At 52.7% G+C, this 18,375-nt stretch overlaps 6 protein-coding genes across 6 annotated transcripts; 4 read left to right on the plus strand and 2 right to left on the minus strand.

Moving 5' to 3' along the window:
• Positions 1-1,745: 1,745 nt before the first annotated feature.
• BO70DRAFT_427169 (NAD(P)/FAD-dependent oxidoreductase) lies at positions 1,746-3,411 on the plus strand (the record flags this gene model as incomplete). Its single annotated transcript, XM_025547865.1, has 5 exons — positions 1,746-2,137; positions 2,195-2,539; positions 2,599-2,944; positions 3,000-3,322; positions 3,374-3,411. The coding sequence occupies exons 1-5, from the start codon at positions 1,849-1,851 to the stop codon at positions 3,409-3,411; spliced, it is 1,341 nt and encodes a 446-aa protein (XP_025401926.1). The 5' UTR covers positions 1,746-1,848.
• Positions 3,412-4,369: 958 nt separating this feature from the next.
• Positions 4,370-6,286, plus strand: BO70DRAFT_377889 (uncharacterized protein; the record flags this gene model as incomplete). The annotated part of the gene is made up of 5 exons (XM_025545228.1): positions 4,370-4,928; positions 5,108-5,327; positions 5,409-5,523; positions 5,580-5,793; positions 5,846-6,286. The coding sequence occupies exons 1-5, from the start codon at positions 4,494-4,496 to the stop codon at positions 6,284-6,286; spliced, it is 1,425 nt and encodes a 474-aa protein (XP_025401927.1). The 5' UTR covers positions 4,370-4,493.
• Positions 6,287-7,147: 861 nt separating this feature from the next.
• On the minus strand, positions 7,148-9,205 carry BO70DRAFT_377890 (cytochrome P450; the record flags this gene model as incomplete). The annotated part of the gene is made up of 4 exons (XM_025545229.1): positions 7,148-7,273; positions 7,419-8,066; positions 8,116-8,890; positions 8,943-9,205. 4 exons carry the CDS (start codon positions 9,203-9,205, stop codon positions 7,148-7,150), a joined length of 1,812 nt encoding a protein of 603 aa, XP_025401928.1.
• A 2,373-nt stretch (positions 9,206-11,578) lies between these two features.
• Positions 11,579-13,406, plus strand: BO70DRAFT_286277 (NupC/NupG family nucleoside CNT transporter; the record flags this gene model as incomplete). Its single annotated transcript, XM_025539196.1, has 3 exons — positions 11,579-11,739; positions 11,800-13,051; positions 13,122-13,406. 3 exons carry the CDS (start codon positions 11,579-11,581, stop codon positions 13,404-13,406), a joined length of 1,698 nt encoding a protein of 565 aa, XP_025401929.1.
• A 1,188-nt stretch (positions 13,407-14,594) lies between these two features.
• On the minus strand, positions 14,595-15,309 carry BO70DRAFT_369270 (putative ubiquitin conjugating enzyme (UbcK); the record flags this gene model as incomplete). Its single annotated transcript, XM_025544672.1, has 3 exons — positions 14,595-14,700; positions 14,764-15,087; positions 15,203-15,309. The coding sequence occupies 3 exons, from the start codon at positions 15,307-15,309 to the stop codon at positions 14,595-14,597; spliced, it is 537 nt and encodes a 178-aa protein (XP_025401930.1).
• Positions 15,310-15,995: 686 nt separating this feature from the next.
• Positions 15,996-18,351, plus strand: BO70DRAFT_427174 (putative serine/threonine protein kinase). The gene is made up of 2 exons (XM_025547866.1): positions 15,996-16,543; positions 16,614-18,351. Exons 1-2 carry the CDS (start codon positions 16,458-16,460, stop codon positions 18,115-18,117), a joined length of 1,590 nt encoding a protein of 529 aa, XP_025401931.1. The 5' UTR covers positions 15,996-16,457; the 3' UTR covers positions 18,118-18,351.
• The last annotated feature ends 24 nt before the right edge of the window (positions 18,352-18,375 follow it).

Raw genomic sequence — 18,375 nt, forward strand, 5'->3', positions numbered from 1 at the left:
ACCAACTTAACACTCCCGGTCACTCACCTTCTCATGCACGCATATGTATCAATCGTCCTTGTCATCAATTGAATCAGTCTGGCATTGGCAACATCCAGATATCTTCCATTGGATACACACTTAAATGTGTCAGCTTCGGCGCCAGCATTGCTCACTCTTGCGATATTCAGAATGGAGGGAAGGGAAAGGCGCTCAACTCGCTCAACCAATTCAGCCGGTAAAGAGGAAAATTGATGGAAATTTACTGGGAAGTGTTCAAAGAAGGTATCAAAGCAACTCGCGATGGATTTCTGGTCGTATGAAGCGCAATGACGGCTACTGCGGCGGTGGAGACAAAATTCCAAACAGATAATGCGGGGCATTTTGCTTCCGCGACGGAGTGAAGTGGATATTGGTATTTCATCATTATTCACTTCGAGAACCCACTTCAGGATGCACAGAAAATAAGAATAGGTATGGGGTGAGCAAAACCATACAAGACATGAGATACGCTGGTGGTCAACCGCCTTTGTATTATGGTTGTGCTACTCTCTCCACCAATAAGAGATGAGAAAAACAGCAAAAATACATGCAACAGAAGGGATTCGCTGGTGGTCACCCACCCAACTACTAACCTCCCGGCGTGTGGCTTAAGTACGGCTGAGCGGACGGGAAGCCCTGTTCTCCACACCCTATGGTCGCATGTGCTGGTTAGCAGGTAGGAGGGAGTTATATCGAGAAGCATGTCAGGCAGACCAGACCTTTTCTGTAATGACTACGAAGCTGAAGCTAAAGAGGAAATAGAATAAGATGATCATGGCGTTCGATCTGGTGGGGCTGAAGATCATTTAGTATCTCGGATAGCTAGCAGTATAAATATCCCCACCGTTTGTCACAGGTGTTTACGAAAATCATCTAAAAGGACTATTTTCTACGAAATCCAGTCAGGTCTGGCTGGCTTGCCGGAAGGCATATGCGGTAGCGACATGTACAAGTACAAGGAAGACACCGGCCACCCTTTCATGAGGGATCACTTCATCGTCAGTCATTCCTGTAAGCACTACACCAACAATAACTACTTGTATGTCTATGAGAACCAGATCTTGCAGTATAAACAAATATATAACGAGGGGTCAAGAGGGATGCCCACCTATTCCAACATATGCGGGTCTTATCTAGACTTTCCTGGGCCCCGTCACTATACCGCTTCTGTGGAAGTCACAAGCGATCGAGGGTTCCTGTTTAGGTCAAGTAGTGATATGAAGGCAGCGAGCGCATATTGAAGAGATCACTATCAGGAGCATAATCATCCTCTAAATCCTATCAACTTCCATGTCGCTGTTGGGGTAACGTACGTCCGAAAAGACCTCGCTCACGTCGGAGCTAGCCATCGCCGCCGCTCTGACTCTCTGCCAGGTTCGACCGGTTGGTGGCGAAATGCCAATGGTTGATACAGTCCATAAAAGATTCCTCCGAGACTTTGAGATGCCAATTCAATGACACATCTCTGTATCTGAAGTATAACTCCGGTTTGCCGAGATTATGTCCGACCAGAATCGCGTGTTCTCGAAAGCTTCTGGTAGTGTCCGAAGGTGGTAACTCCGAACCAATTCCCCGAGCACTCGGCATCCAGGTCCGAGGATTGCCCCAAACGCCGCATTTTGCCTCAATCCCCTATATATATAAGTCAGATGGGTGATTAGGGGTTTCAGACATGTTTAACAAGTATTCGATTCTTTCAGTCTCAATTCTTAGCTTTTATTGATCTCTTTCTCACAAAGCTAACAAACCGAAGCCCACTTGCCAAATTCGACAGCAGTTATACATCGCATTCCTTGCAATTGATCTTGCAATCATTCATTCTCTGATATGGCTCCCGCATTATTAAGTACGGCTCTCAGGGAGCAGCATGTGGTTATCCTTGGGGGTGCATACGCGGGTCTGTCCACGGCGCTGAACCTCCTCCGGATCTGCGACGGGACCATTGCTCAGTACGGCAAGGGAGGTAGAGGTGGTGGCAGGAGCGGTGGTAGGGGAGGTGGAAGAGGAGGTGGTGGTGGTGGTGGACGAGGAGGCTTTGGGGGACAGAAAATGGAGCTTCCCCATGCTCCCCGAAACATGCCCAAGATCACGATCCTGGATCCTAGAGACGGATTTTGTACGTGACCCCATCTTCCATCTTGTCTGTTTCACTGAAATATTAATGGCAGCGTAGATCACACCGTTGGAACGCCAATGGCTCATACATCCAGAGACTTTATTCCTAAGCCCTGGCGAACGTGGGAAGAGATCCCTGAGTTGAAGAGAGAGTCTGTGTCTATTCTCAAGGGAGCTGCCGTAAAGGTCGATCCGGAAGCGAAGTCATTGCTTTATGTATCGGGTGAATCGGAGGGCTTACAGCAGAAATCCCTCGACTATGACTATCTCGTTGTGGCCACTGGCCTCAGGCGTCCATGGCCCACGGTTCCGGCGGCTACCACGAAGTCGGAGTATTCTGCACAAGCTCAGCGATATATCGACCACTTGCAGCAATGCAAATCCATTGTTGTCATTGGAGGAGGTTAGTACTCATAATTTGCAAAATTCGACATTCCACCTTCAGGGCTAACACATCTCTAGGCGCGGTTGGCATTGAAATGGCGGCAGAAATAAAGCACCGGCACCCTACCAAGGAGGTGACTCTGGTACACTCTCGCTCTGAGCTTCTGTCTTCCGAGCCCCTGCCCTCGGAGTTCCGAGAACAGGTCAATCGCATTGTCGAAGGCGGCGGAGTCACCGTGATTCTGGAAAACCGTGTAATCAATGTCACAGAGGAATCGGGTCCGTCCAAGATAGTGACTTTGCAGAACGGCCACCAGATTGCAGCTGACGAGGTAATCTGGGCAACCTCGTCCGCTGCGCCAATCACTGAATTTCTCCCGAAAGAATCGCTGGATGAGAGAGGATTTGTGGAGACCCTCCCAAGGTATGTCCTCTCCCAACCAATGACCTTTGAAATGGCACTGACAGGCCATCAATAGCACACACTTCGCCAGAAATATACCCAACAGCGACTCCCATTTCGCGGTGGGCGATGTGATTGCGACGCCTGGAATTCGACTGGCAGCAGGTGCAGTCCGAATGGGAAAAATAGCTGCCGCGAGCATTGCTCACATGATTGTGGCTGGGGAGTCAGGACATGGGCTCCCAGATGCACAGTCAATGCCCCAGAGTAAAGGGCCCAATTCCGGTATCAAGTTGGTGATCGGGGCATCTGGAGCCGTATATGATGGGAAGACAGGAGACATGATGTGGGGTCCTGAGGTCAAACAGAGAGTCTTTGGAGATGATATGGCGCTGCATCGTATGTATAACCTTTTGCCTTTTCTTTTGCTGAAGTTGCTAATTGTACCAGGTGCATTGGGATCGCTGGGCTTGCCTTTGGATGCTTAGCCATGGAGACGATAGGGTTATGAATCGGTCACCTACCCAGGCAATATACATTAATGATGTGACTGTCAATAATTATCGTGTACATAGAGAGCGTTCTAGAGATCAACTTGGATGGGTGTTACCGCCTGCAGTGACTGCCTCCGCAGTCCTCTCTCCTCCGCTTCCTCGCTTCATTATAGCTAGCACCACGAATCCAACGGCCCCTACGGCCTCGTTTCTTTCCTGCTGTAGGCTCTCGTCATCAAAACATCTCATCAGGCTGTCAATGCTGCGAATCAAGACCGTTGTGTGTCCGGAGCTGACACCAGCCTCGTTGGCCCTCCAAGGACCCTGATCGCTGAGGAGAAGGCCAGTGGGACGGAGAGCGAAAACGCGGGGGAGGGGGGGGGGGGTTTATAGGATTTCGACAATGTATGGAGAACCCGGTTTGGAAGGTGCGCGATCCCGCCGGGTTGAGGGGGGATGGCATTGACAACCTAACAGACCAAAACAGACCACTCGACTAAAAAGGTGTCCAGACACCTAAGTAGGTGTGATACTGAATGATACTAGGTTTGACACAACCCCTCCGAGCGCAAGAAGCATCATCGTCTCGATATCTCGATAACCCTCCGGTGAGAATTCAGCAGCGGCTCGTGGTCGCAGTCCTTGGGTCGCTCTCCTCAGCCGGAAAGAATCCAACAGACCAGACAGGCTCCAGTTGGACTTGGTGTCATTCGACAAGAAGGGGGCAGATGCATCCCCCGCCAACACAGGCTTGTATGGTCATGATGTCTTTTTCAGTACGGGCCCAGCCCACCTGTAAATTACAGACGAGTATTATTTCTCTGTAAATTACCACTCGTACCACCGCCAATACCTGCGTAACAAACGTACACTGCAGCGCAGAGGAAACCAGGATAAACAGGCACCAGCCATGCTACACCCAACACCCCACCCAGCTCGACAGAGATGTGTGCTGATATTTCTTTCTTAAACTGGCTTCTTGCAGGTCAGTCAGCATGTGAACTCCAGTAGATCGTTTTGCTCAGGCTTGCTTCCGTGTGGCCGAGAACCTTCATCAATCGACAAACCAAGCAATAATGAATATGGTGCGACAGTCTCTCGAGGGCATTTCTCCCCAATATTGGACCTGGGAGCGGGCGTTGACTGCGGTCATCTCTATTTCGCTTCTCGTCTTCTGCCTGTCCATCTCCTACGGATCTCTCCGCAAACCCGAAGTCGTCATCGACCAAACAACCGGCAAAGAGCTGAAGCGCCCTTCCACTCTTCCATCCTCGGCCACAGCATCTGAGTCTGCGCGATGGACACCAGCTGATGCTCGCCGCAGCGTAAAACATCCTCAATCCCAGCAAAGCATCACTGACACGGGCCCAAACAGGGCATACATGGACCGCCTCGTCCCCATCCGCGTCGCATTCCCCGGTTTCACAAACTATATCATCTCCGGCCCGGAGTCCATGTTCTCCTACTTCAGAAAATCGCGCGACCTGTCCACCACAAGTCGCAGCTTGGTCGTAGTTGAGAACGCATTCGGCTGTCCACATCACTTGGTTCATCTCAAGCCACTCAAGATGGCGGCCCCTCGGACATCGAGCATGCCATCCACCGCGCCGTTCAGACCGGTCTTTCCGGGCCAGCCCTAGACACTCTCTCCGAGCGGTTCCAGATCTACCTCCGCGAGCGCTTCCAGTAGGATCTTGACTCCTACATCGGATCCGACTGGATCGAACACCACGATCTCAACGGAGGCGTGGAAAAGCGCGTCTTCGAGGCTACGGTCCGCGCGCTCTTCGGCGACCACATTCTCACGGCGAACCCCACCCTCGCGGACGACTTCTGGCACTACGATCTCTACATCGGGCCGCTGTTCATGGGTGCCCCGCGGTGGTGGAATCCAGCCGCGTACAGGGCGCGTGAGAAGATGGTCAACCTCAAGCGCTAGCACGACTTTTGTCGGGAGCACTGCGACGTGAGCACCATTAGCGATGATGTAGAATGGGAGCCTTTCTATGGCAGTAGGTTCATCCGCGACAGACAGAATCTCCTCACCAAACGCGGCATTCTCGATGAGACTGCTCGAGCTGCGGAGAATTTCGCCTTCATGTGGGCGTAAGTCCCTTTCGTCCCTGGGATCACACAATATGAACCTAGGCTAACGCCCCCAGAACAAACTCCAACTCTGTCATCGTATCAGTGTGGTGTGTTCTAGAGATTCTCCAAGACGTCACCTTGAAGGAGAAAGTGACCTCCCTGTTACCCTCTCTTACAACACCCCCAACCCCAGAAATCACTACCCCCAACACCCAAATCCCCACCTTCACCCTCCCCGTCCTAACCTCCAACCCCCTCCTCCAACCCCTTCCTCCAATCCATCTACGCGTAGACCCTCCGCCTCTGCGTCGCCGTAATCATCGTCCATCAACCGTCCAAGCCCAATTTCTCCTTCCGCGGCTACCACATCAAGCAGGACAAAGTCCTCAGCATCTCTACTCTTACCGAATCCCTCGACCCCGAGATCTGGAGTACCGGACCCACTGAGCCCCCGCATCCCCTCAACACCTTCTGGGTGGAGCGGTTCCTCGTGAACCCCGCCGACGCAGAGAGCGGGCCTGCCAGGTCCCGGAAGGACAGGAAACGGACTGCTGGTTCGGAGCCATATTTCTCGCTAGATGGGTTAGCGGGCTCATGGATTCCGTATGGTGGGGGGAAGAGCTTTTGTCCCGGGAGACATTTTGCGAAGAGGGAGATTCTGATGACTGCTGCGGCGGTGCTAGGGACGTTTGAGATTGAGCTGTTGGACACAGGGAAGGAAGACAGAAGACCGGAAGGGAATATGCGGTATTTTTGGGTTTGGGACCATGCCGTTGGATAGGAAGGTCGCGTTTCGGGTGAGGAGGAGAGCGGGTTTTGTAGATTTGGTGGTGGCTGTAGGATATGGGCTGGCTATTTTGAAGTAAATATTGGTGTTTGTACACTAGTAGTGTCACTGGGTGCATAGGCTTCCAAAGCTCCTCGGCAGTCTTTCTTTTCTCCCTGTTTTCCTTCTCACTCATATCACAATCTTACTGGAAACGCATCCATCCACACTCACTACTTCTTCTCCCCACCACCACCACCACCACCACTATCCACCATGCCACCACCACAAATCACAGCATGGACCGACTTCACCCACATATCCGAAGAATTCGACCCCGAAACCAACGAATTCAAATACACCATGTTTGCCTTCATCGCGCCCTCCGACGACACAATCTACTTACTATACTGAGCTACCCACCCGCCAATCCAATCTCACCATCCAGCAAGTCGCCGCCGCTCTCAACCCCATCCCGGATACCGAGCTATACCCAGCCCTCCCACCACCAGAACCACCACTACCGTCATCCTCTCCCAATCAGCTTCCCCCCTTGGAAGAGTACCTCAGACCCGTAGGAGGAGGGTCAAGCCCGGTGACCAGGCGAAAGATCAACAAGGAAGTATTCATGAGCGAACATGAATCCGCGATTCGGCGTTTACATTCCCTTCGGTGGGCGCATAATGATCTGAATCCGGGGAATGTGATGGTTGATTATGATTCTGATGTTGGAGATGGAAATGGAGGGGGGGGGTTATGCCGGTGCTGATTGATTTTGGGTCGGCGGGGGAGGTGGGCAGTTTGTTGGGGACGTCGAGGGGGACGTCGAGGGGGACGGGCGGGTGGATTGAAGGAGGGATGGAGGATTATGTTTCTTCAGAGAAGAGGCATGGTACTTTCGCGTTGGGGAGGTTGAGGGGGTGGTTGGATGGGATGGGTTGTGAAGAAGTTGGTGGTGATGGCGGTGGGGGGAGATAGTGTGAGAGGGGGCTGTTTTTGGCGCTGTTTGGTTGTGAGTGGGAATTAGTTCAGGGGCAGAATTGGGCGATTCCTTGATGATGGGCATGTTTGAAGTGTCTGACTGTACCAATAGAGATAGATCGCATATGTTAGAATTCATCTACATCAACACCTCCCTCCTGCTCACTCGCACCCTAACCTCTCCATCAGGATGGGGCGCCCCAGCATCCATCTCCCTCTGCACCACCCACCGTCCATCTTGGCCCTTATCCCCCAGGAACTCCATATCCCAAAGACTCACAACTGCCGCCACAAAGGTCAACACCTCCCTCTCCGCAAACAGCCGTCCCTTGCACATACTATAACCGCCGCCGAAACTATACAAGTGTCGAAACATCTCTGCTTTCTCTGTTGTCTTATCCCGGGAATCTTGGACAATGAACCTGCGAGGGTTGAACTCCTCGGGATTCTCCCACAGTTTGGGGTCTTTCTGCGTCGCGCCGTTGTGGATACACACTACGTTACCGGCTTTCAGGGTGTAGGATCGGGGCAGTGCACTGGGACCACGAAGCATGGTGGCATCTTCGGCGGATTCGGTCACGCAAAAGTCTCGTAGGATATATTTCTGTTCCGCGCCGAAGAGGTCCCAGCGCATGGTTTCGTACCAGGTAGATTTGAGGATGGGGCATTTTCGGGAAAGAGAGCTGTGGTCGAAGGTATATTCCCTTGAGGGGAGGCGGGTGATGTAAGGGGATACTTCTGCCCGGATAGAGGCGAGAAGAGTGGGATTCTCGTAAATGTGCAGCATTGTCCAGAAAGCGATGATGTTGGAGTTCTGCAAATGGTTAGATCACACGCCCCTGTACAAGGTAGAGGAAGCTTACGGCATGAAGTCCCCAGAGAGAACTTAGCAGACTGGAGATAGCGGCTTTCTCAGCCTGCGGACCGCCACTCCGCCACGTTCGATGCTGGATTCGCATCAGCTCGGACACATCACCCATGTCGCCCCAGCCAAAACGGGGCTTTCCACCATCTTCGACAGCTGTCAAGGCTTCGAACCACTCTTTCATGGCGTCCAGACAACGATCCCGCGCGGCTTTGGCTTTTACAATCTTCCCTGTAATGGCGGGTACGCCTGCGAGAAGAAACGGGAATTGCCCATCGAATACAAACAGATCATCCATGACGTCGGGGAATCGCTTGAGGAATGACTGGCCAAACATCGCGGGCGTTGAGCATGTGTATGCCCAACGGGTAACAAGATGAAACATGTCTGCCTCGATTGTCTTTCCGTTGTTGGTTACTTGGGGATTGGCGCCTCTTTCCCAGGCCGTCTGTTTCGCACGAATTGATGAGAAAGAAGTCAGTAAGGAGATACTCTTCCCGACGGCCTTGGCTGTACGGTCTGAGGCATCGAGGATAGCACTTTCTGTCATAAGAATGTGGAGATTGTCGGTTATCTTTGCGTTCAGATCGGGCTGTTCTGCCGTGGTGCCTTCATCGCGGAACCCATTTCTGGCGATCCGGTGGATGAGGGGTTTGTTGGAGAGAGTGGTTGCGCGCTGTTTGAAGATCTGTTGAACGATCGACGGTGTAGTGATCATGTAGTGTTGGCGGTGGAGGAGCCTGATGGTGTAGATGCTGTCGCGGCAGTGGTCTCTGTGGACTGTCAGTGTTTGAGAGGGTGGTTGGCTGTGAATTATATACTGACCTGGCTTGGCCCGTTAGCTTCCCATTGTTGGAGATGTAAGAGATGACATGGCCGAGAAACGGAATCCAGTATGGGAGCGTAGCTGGCTCCTTGGGATTGTCTCTGGCCTGGATTCGCGCATATTGAAGCTCGCTGTAGACGCGATTGAGCAGACAAGTGAGTATCACTAAGAGGGGAGCAGTGATATAGGGGTGTAGTGAAGCAAAGGCATAGATTTGCCTGGTGGAATTACCGAACTCCACGACCAATGAGCTCAGAGCCATGCCTGGGGATCTGGGCTATTCTCGAGGGACATGATGCGAGCAGCAAGAACCGTGCTCGCGAACAGAGTGAGCAGATCATTAAGTAGGCAGTCTCATCGTCTTACCTCGTGTGCAAAATGACGATGCTTCCTGGTAAAACATCAATACATGCGATACTTGGTTTGTTACCACCAGTACATGGAACCAGGGACATTACTTACAATACATATATTAGTGCTTCTCGCCTTGGGTGGGGCATTTCAATACCGGGAGGCGTCTGGATCGACCGTCCGTGTTTTCCTGCTCGGCGGGTCATTTCCAGCCATGCTAAGAGTTTATTAACTTTCAGACCATCCCAGTGGGGTATTCAATTGCTATTTCAAATCCCGAGGAGTCAGCTCTCTAGCACTATCAGGCAACGGTGAGTGGAGATGTGGGATTAGGAGTTCAAGGCTTCGCCGCATGAGGACCCTCTGGGGACATGTTTGTTCCCTCTGCTAGGAGTGAATTTCAAATCCTATGGCAGGTTATTGACTCAATGACTTTTCACGCCTTTTGTTTGCGCAATGGCGAATGTCTCCGTGAAAGGTAACACCGTCAGATATTGACTTTTTCTGTCCCCCACCTAGTTGAGGCTGGTCAGCACAGATCAATGGAGTTGGAGACAGATGATGCTTAGCGTATGCTCGGCGTACGTGTCCTTCGACACCCACGATCATGGCTTCAAGTTGGACACTCGTGGGTTTTCGTGTCTACACCACTCATTGGTCTCCAAGAAGTTTGGGCGAAGGATGATTTAGAATTGGTGGACGCATGACAGTGTTGTAAGTAATAACTAGCTCTGGATCTTGCGCGTTTTGTTGCTATCAGGCGACCTGCTAAGGTGTTGTCGGGATTTGACTTCCACATTGCGACTAACGCTCGGGTCGTACAGTACATTGCTTCTGCCCCGATATTGTGCCGCGATTAAGGTGGCTGAAAAGATATCCCCGACACCGGGACCGAGCATTAGGTCGCGCAGAAGGCGCGATGTACGCATAGCTTATTGCGCGAACAGGGCTAATAACGCGACTCCCTCCATATACCTATTGGGCAGAGTGGTTGAATAATCTGGCAGCCATCATAAACCTTCGGCCGGGCTCGAGACCAATCTGCATGAATCCAATGGCTACGTCCGTCCCCACGGTCGAGGATATAGTCGCCCTGCGTGTGGACATTCCGTTTGCGTTCCCACCACTCAATATCGATCGAAACAAATTTCCCGGAGAGACACACATTGTTGAAGCGATGAGGTCCTAGTGTTTAAGAAGCCGATTGCAAGTTAAGAGCATGCGCGAGGACATCTCACTGCTTTCTATGTCCTGGAGACTTAGCATAAGACTGGACGGGCCTGAAAATGATGTGTGCGGTATCTGAACGAGCCAGTCGGCGAGTAATATAATAGATTGGGGGTTTTTCTGAACGGTCGGGATTCCTTGTTTTAGAATTTTTGTTAGCGATGCTGACCAAGATAGAGCTCTGGCATTACGCAAAAAGGAAAATGACCGAGTGCAACAAACCCCAGTCTTTGCCAGGACCAATCTGCTTCCGATCGATTCTTTTAAGCAACTAGCATCTCAAGTATGGCTTTAAACAGGGTCCGATAGGGCTGTCAGGATGGGGAATGTGAGTGGCCCGACCCCTGTTCTCCGGCCCGATCAGCCACTAATAACGCATCCATATCCGGGGTTGTCAGGCAATCGATCTATAAAAGATCGCAGCCACCCAGGAAACCTGTCTTAGATATCCTCATGCAAAGCATCTTATGATTATGATCCTTGTCCTGTTTTTGCACTGCAGTCAAGTCGTCTCATATTAATGAGTGCAGGATGCCGCCAGGAACATGCAGCAGTGGTGGAGCTAATAACATTAACAGACAAAAATGAGAAGACGCAAGGTTGATCAGATACAACAGAAGCTGGGGGAAGCCCGATGGAAAGCCACCCTTCCAATACAGCAGACCGCCGGAGTGGCCGCTGCACCTTCCAAGAAGTTTCTGCCCCTTGGCAGATAGATCTTCATGTTGTACAATTTTCCCCTTTCCAATTGGCCTGGAGTGGCAGTGGTCCTGTCTACTGGTGATCCAGTGTGCTTCTCTAATGATTTTGTCACACACTTGTCATACAACATTCCCATTAAAAATTGCGGCTGCGCGCGTGGCATGGTCCCGCAAGCATTCCCCGGTTTAAATACACTCCTTGCACCTCACCACCAGTCCTCCATCTTCAACAAACTGCAGAGATGCCAGACAATAAAAATACCGACATGGCGGCCACCGCTGCAGAAAAACTTGCAGAGACTCCTGTTTCTCCCCCGAAGGTTCCCAACCACAATGATGTCATTTATACCCCAAACATGAAGTCCAGCGTGGAAGGGAGCAGCCATCATGGCCACAGTGAGGGGGAGAATCATGAGGAAGCCAGCACCAGCTCTGCTTTTCATCTGTGGAATCGTCGCTGCTTCTCCAAATACTTCAAGCATGTGGCCTATGCTGCAATCTGGGCGTTGTTTACTGGGTAAGTCTGCCTAGATCTGATGCTAAGTAACCTCAAACTAACACGCACATCTTCTTCCAGTTGGTGGATTACCGGCCTCATCTTCCACCGCTACGACCTCGGCTGGCTAATCCCCTTCCTGTTGTATCTCGCCATCACCTTGAGACTCATCTTTCTCTACATCCCCATCTCAGTACTCACCAGACCGGTCTTCTTCGTATGGAAACAGACGGCCTCACGACTCGTTGGCTATGTGCCAGAAAAGCTTCGCATCCCAGGCGCTGCCCTCGTCACCATCGCCGTTATTCTCATCGGATCTTTCGTGTCTCCCGAGTCTGCCAACAATACCCGCGCAGACCGAGCCGTCAGTCTATTCGGACTCGTTGTCTTCCTCTTCATCCTCTGGCTGAGCTCCCGAAACCGCAAGAAGATTGTCTGGCACACCGTCATCGTCGGCATGCTAGTGCAGTTTATCGTCGCGCTGTTTGTCCTTCGCACCAAGGCCGGCTATGACATCTTCAACTTCATCTCCACCCTCGCCCGTGAGCTCCTCAGCTTCGCAGAGCAAGGCGTCGACTTCCTGGTCGAACCCGGCTGGTCTGAGAAACACAGCTCATGGTTTATCGTCAGCGTTATCCCCGCCATCATATTCTTCGTCTCTCTCGTACAGCTCCTCTACTACTCAGGCGTTCTACAATGGGCCATTCAAAAATTCGCCATCTTCTTCTTTTGGTGCATGCGCGTCTCCGGCGCCGAAGCCGTCGTTGCTGCCGCCTCCCCGTTCATCGGACAAGGCGAATCCGCCATGCTGATCAAACCCTTCATCCCATACCTCACCATGGCCGAAGTCCATCAGATCATGTGCTCCGGCTTTGCCACCATCGCCGGCTCCGTCCTTGTTGCTTACATCGGCATGGGCGTCAGTCCCCAAGCCCTAATCTCATCCTGTGTAATGAGCATCCCCGCCTCCCTCGCTGTCTCAAAACTCCGCTGGCCAGAGGAAGAAGACACTCTCACCGCAGGCAACGTCACCGTCCCAGAAGACGAAGACCACAAGGCCGCTAACGCCCTGCACGCCTTCACCAACGGCGCCTGGACGGGCATCAATATCGCCGGCTTGATCACCGCCACCCTCCTATGCATCATCTCACTCGTCGGCCTTATCAACGGCCTCTTCACCTGGTGGGGTCATTACCTCAACATCAACAACCCCCCTCTCACCATTCAACTCATCCTCGGCTACCTCTGCTACCCCATCGCCTTTCTCCTCGGCGTATCCCGCGACGGCGACCTGCTTAAAGTGGGCAAGCTGATCGGGACGAAGCTCGTTATGGTACCCCTTCCTCCTTCCCTCTTTCCTATACACCCCCAATGTTAACACCCCAAATCTCCAAAATCAACAGAACGAGTTCGTAGCCTACCACGCCCTCCAAACCGACCCGGAATACCACGATCTCTCCCCCCGCTCCCGCCTCATCGCCACATACGCCCTCTGCGGCTTCGCAAACATCGGTTCTCTGGGCAACCAGATCGGCGTGCTGGCGCAGTTAGCCCCCGGGCGAGCGGGCGATGTCTCACGCGTCGCGGTGAGTGCCATGCTCACTGGGGCGCTGGGTACGTTTACCAGTGCGGCCATTGCGGGGTTGTTGATTACTGATGAGGGCGGTTTTTCTCAGCCGAGCTCATAGGTAGAAGGTATCAGGGACGTGAGGCGAGTTGCTTGGGGTTTTGGCTCGGTGGGATAGTAATTTGATAGATGGGGTTTAGCATGGGAAATGGCTCGGGGGTATGTGTGAGAACTTAGCTACGGCTTCATGTACGAATTGGCTAAATAGACTCCTTGCTTGAATGTTAAGGTATAATATCATCGTAGATATTAGTGATAGTAGTAGGCGTTGGGGTGGTGTAGAGTAAGTAGAGTGTAGTGTAAATCCTGGCTGGCGAATCATATGGGGGCGCAGTTTAATGTAGATGTTTGGTTCTCGGTAGGTTGCTCTACGTATTTCGTCTTCGTCGGATTCCGGTGTTACTAGATCGAGTATGGAAGGGATGAATTGCATTGTTAGGGGCATATATACAATGGCAGAGAGAGGAAAAGAGAGAGAGAGAGAGAGGCCTTCAAGATCTGAAGTAGGTACGGTACTACTTGACCTCCTCCTCGAGATTCATCAAACAGAAACTTGGGATATCCCCATCACATCGCAACAGCTAATCCCACTATTAACCGGGATATAGAATGTATGATATGGAAATCCTCAATGGTATGGTATGGTATGGTATGTATACGACAACCTCAACTTCAATGCCAGCCTCCACTGCACTAGAGAAAAGAAAAGAAAGAAGGGTAGGAGTATCTAGGTACAAGTTAACCCAATCCCCCTCCCCCCCCAACCTTCACACCACCATTCATATACATCCATCCACGGACCCAATCCTCCACCAGTGCCCATCCATCATATCCAATAGGAATAATAGCCTACTGACAAGAAAAAGAAGAAATATAAAAAAAGGCAAAGCGCAGGGTATTTAATCCCAGGACCGACCCTGTCATTTCCCATTTCCAAACGAAAAAAAAAAAAAAAAACAAACAAACAAACAGACCCCGCCTCCCAAACGCGAGAACTCCGAAAAATCATGAAATCAACCCAGCCAGCCAGCCCACCTCTTGTACCCTCAGGTAGAAAGAAGTGGTAGGGGAAGGAGGGGTAGGCAGGCACCATGCAGCCGGTTTCTTTCCCATAAAGTCAACGCACAACGCACACAACGCACAGACCCCAATTCTCATGCAATGCAACGCGGACCCGTTGATGCGGGTCCGGATTCTGTCAGGTCACATCGTGGACGACAGAGACGCTCACTCCGGGACAATCGTAATTTTACTCGATGTCTTCGATGTCGCGATGACGGGCGAGGACGTGGCGCTTGTATTCCTCCTGGTCGGTGTCCCAGAGTTCGGCGGCTTGGGCGTTGAGGGGGCTCGCGCTGAGGGTTGGCTGTTAGGAGGATCTGGGGTGAGAGAGAAGATGGAGGAAAGGGATGTCTTACTTGTTGGGTTCGCCAAGCAGACTCTGCAGACTCAGGAGGACGCTCTGGACGTTGTAAACGGCACTCCACTTGTCCTTGAGGATGTCGAGACAGATGCGGCCGGAGAAGTCGACGTTGGGATGGTAGATGGGGGTCTTGAAGAGGACAGTCGGCGCTGTGTAGGGGTAGTTGTTGGGGAAGGCGAACGAGAGTCGGAAGGTGAGGCCTTCGTAGGGCGTCTCGGTTGGGCCGGTGATGGTGGCGGTCCAGGAGAGGAGGTTGCCGTCGGCGTCGGGAAGGCGGAGATGCCCGGCGACGGCGAGAGCATCAGTTGCATCAGCTCGGCTTGGAGGCTGTAAGGACGGAGGGGTCGGGTGGTCAGTATGGGGTTCCACAAGGATCATCCTGAAGTATACAGCGTGTACAGTGGACGCTGACGGTGGGAGGTCGTGGTACGAACCGCTTAGTGACGCCCTGAGTGTCGGTCCTCTGCGCGGACGGGTTGAGCTTGGACGCTTCGTGGGCGTCGGGGGCCGAGTTCTGTGTGTCCTCCATGGTGTAGTCCATTCTGGTAGAGCCGAGAGGCTTGAAGCGGGCGACGGTTGATTTAAGCAGGGGTCAGGGAAACGAGGAATGCAGCGAACGTGTAGCGTGTGGATGTGTGGGAGGAGAGAGAATAGAAGGGAGGAGAGGAGAGGCGCTGGCTGGAATGACGCCGGATGCGAACGCTGCGACTTCGTTGGCTGATGCGGACCCGATTGACCCACAGGCTGAATCCCCCGGATGTTCGAACTCAGACAGGCGGACGGGTGATGGCACGGTAGGACTGGCAAGTAGGTGGGAAGGTGGGAAAAGAGAAGGGTTACTCAGGAGTCAGGAACTTAGGTTTGATCGGTAGGGAGAGGCAGGAGAAAAGAGGGCGATCGTGAGGGTCCCTGGGAAAAAAGCAATAAATCGCACCCTCTTTGTTTACTCGCCATCCGCCCGGCAACGCCGCCCCCGATTGATCCAGCCAGTCGCACATCCCCACCGGTCGTTGCAACTGATGGACGGACTGACTGGTCGCGATCATCTGCAGACACCGTCTGATCCCTTATCTAGATGCATGATCTACTGTGCGATCCAATCTGAGGACAAAGCCTGGACCAGCTAGCCTTGCCACTTGCCTTGTTGTTTGAGTTTGCGAGGGTACTGGGTAAATAATCCAGGCCAGGTTGTGGTGCAAACAAGTCCTCCTCCTCACCGGACGGTCTGTGCTGGTTTAAGTGACTTGGTTACGGGTGCGGGTCTGGCGTGACAGCGTCCTGAAGCAGACCACACCAGGCGGTCAACTACTAGTTGACTCGCGACTTGCAGGTGCAAGTCTTCTTCTCCTATCTTGATCTTCACTTATGGCTTCAAGATACCATCCTCTTCCTCCCTCTGGAGTCCCCCTTGTGACAGCATCGTATCTCCCCCAAGATGCCGGGTTCTGAAGGCTGCGACCGGCAGCCGTCAACAGACTGCCGAAAGAGGATAAAGTGGCTTTCGCGTGCCGGTTCTGCGCGTCCAGCTTCCTCGCCGCCTATCCAGCATCCCATCCAGCATCCCCTCCCTTGCGTTGCTTGCCGCCACCACCCCGGGCATGGCTTGAACTCGACTTCATGATCGGACCTGTCACATCAGCCTGCACCAGGGATTTTTTCGCCCAGTCGTCCTCGTGAGTCTCTGTCGCCATGCACCACTCTCAGCTGGCCCCGCTGCCGAATGACTTGCCCTTCCGCATCGTCTCCAAGACCATCGGCCAGGGTGCCTACGCCTGGTATGACAGCTCTGCTCCCTTGCCAAATTTGGCTCCTCGAAAACTCTTACTGACGAGTCTTCATGTCTAGTATCAAGAAAGCCGTCCCCACCTACACAGACAACCCCGTCTTCGCAGTCAAGTTCATCCACAAGGAATATGCCGCCCGCCATGGCAAGGTCACCCCGCGTCAGTTGCAGATGGAAGCAACCGTCCATAAGCATATCGGGGATCACAACAACATAATCTCCTTTTTCCAGACGGGCGAGGATGACGTCTGGCGCTGGGTGGCCATGGAGCTGGCCGAGGGGGGCGATTTGTTCGACAAAATCGAGTCCGACGAGGGCGTGGGTGAGGACATCGCCCACGTCTACTTCTCGCAACTCATCAGTGCCGTGGGCTACATGCATTCCAAGGGGGTGGGACACCGCGATATCAAGCCGGAGAACATGCTCTTGACGGCCGACGGCAACCTGAAAATCGCCGATTTTGGCCTCGCGACGTTGTTCGAGTATAAGGGCGTGACTAAACTCTCCACCACATTCTGCGGAAGTCCCCCCTACATCGCCCCAGAGGTCATCTCGTGCAGTAACAGGAATATGGTGAAGGGGTCTGGTTATCGACCGGACCTGGTGGATATTTGGTCCTGTGGGATTGTGCTGTTCGTGCTACTGGCAGGCAACACCCCGTGGGATAGTCCGACCGACGGCAGTTACGAGTTCCAGGAATATCTAGCGACAAACGGGCGGACATCTGACGAGCTCTGGCAACAGCTACCGACGGCAACTCTCTCCCTGCTGCGGGGTATGTTGAATGTCAATCCAGCAAACCGGTTCTCCTTGGAAGACGTGCGAAGACATCCCTGGTACACCCGACCGAACAAATATCTGTCGCGCAACGGCACGCTCCGCGACCCGATTAATTTGGCAACCACCATGTTTGAGTCACTCCATATCGACTTTTCCCAAGATCCCTTCGCGCGGTCGCAGGGGGGCAGTTTTGCGGGCGCACGGATGGACGTCGATCTCGGCGAAGAACGAATTTCGTCCACCCAACCGGACATGCCGAGAGGAGACATGCTGGTGGACTGGGACATGCCCCAGGTGGCCGATGCGTTCTCTTCCACGCAACCCATGGGACGGCCCTTTTTTGCAGATGACACGTCGGTGCAGGATCATCTGGAGGATGAGCCATCTATGTCACAATTCTCGCCGCATCCGTCTGTGCCCCTCAGTCGGACACAAAAGGCTCAGCGGTTCCAGGACATCGTGCCCTCTCGTCCGATGACACGCTTCTTTTCCACTTGGGAGCTCAAGATACTGGTCCCTCTCATCAGCGAGGCTCTCCACCGCCTCGGGGTCCCTGTCCCTGCCATTCCTGCGGTGTCTGCTGGAGACACCTCCGCGATGATCCGGATCGTCACTCGGGATGGGAGAATGTGCACACTCCAGGGCAAAGTGCTGATGGAGTGTGTGTCGGAGGGCCTCTTCGAGATCGAATTTATGAAAGTCAAGGGAGATCCGCTGGAGTGGCGACGCTTTTTCAAGAAGGTGGCTGTTCTTTGCAAGGATGCTGTCTACAAGCCCGACAGTTAGGCCGAGCGGTCGGCTTGAACAAGCATTCTCATTGCGTCTTGTCACGTCTTACGGTTAATGTACGAGTAATGGATTTATGATGATTGGGTATGAAATTGGCAGGACGGGTTAGGTTCAAGGGTTATGCGTTGGCTTTGTTGGTTATTACTGGTTTAAAAAAAAAATACAATGACGGTCTTATTTTCAGAGATAGTGCGAGTACTACTATGTTGTTTGTCAGAGAATGTGACTAGGGTGTTGGTGTATATATAGCCGGTA

The sequence above is a fragment of the Aspergillus heteromorphus genome (genome assembly GCF_003184545.1).
Source record: "Aspergillus heteromorphus CBS 117.55 chromosome Unknown BO70scaffold_5, whole genome shotgun sequence".
In the NCBI taxonomy this organism is placed as follows: domain Eukaryota; kingdom Fungi; phylum Ascomycota; class Eurotiomycetes; order Eurotiales; family Aspergillaceae; genus Aspergillus; species Aspergillus heteromorphus.

Coding starts and splice junctions, on each gene's coding strand:
- BO70DRAFT_427174 (XM_025547866.1), top strand. CDS start 16,458: ATGCACCACTCTCAGCTGGCCCCGCTGCCGAATGACTTGCCCTTCCGC. Junction 16,544..16,613: donor GGCCAGGGTGCCTACGCCTG/GTATGACAGCTC, acceptor CTTCATGTCTAG/TATCAAGAAAGCCGTCCCCA.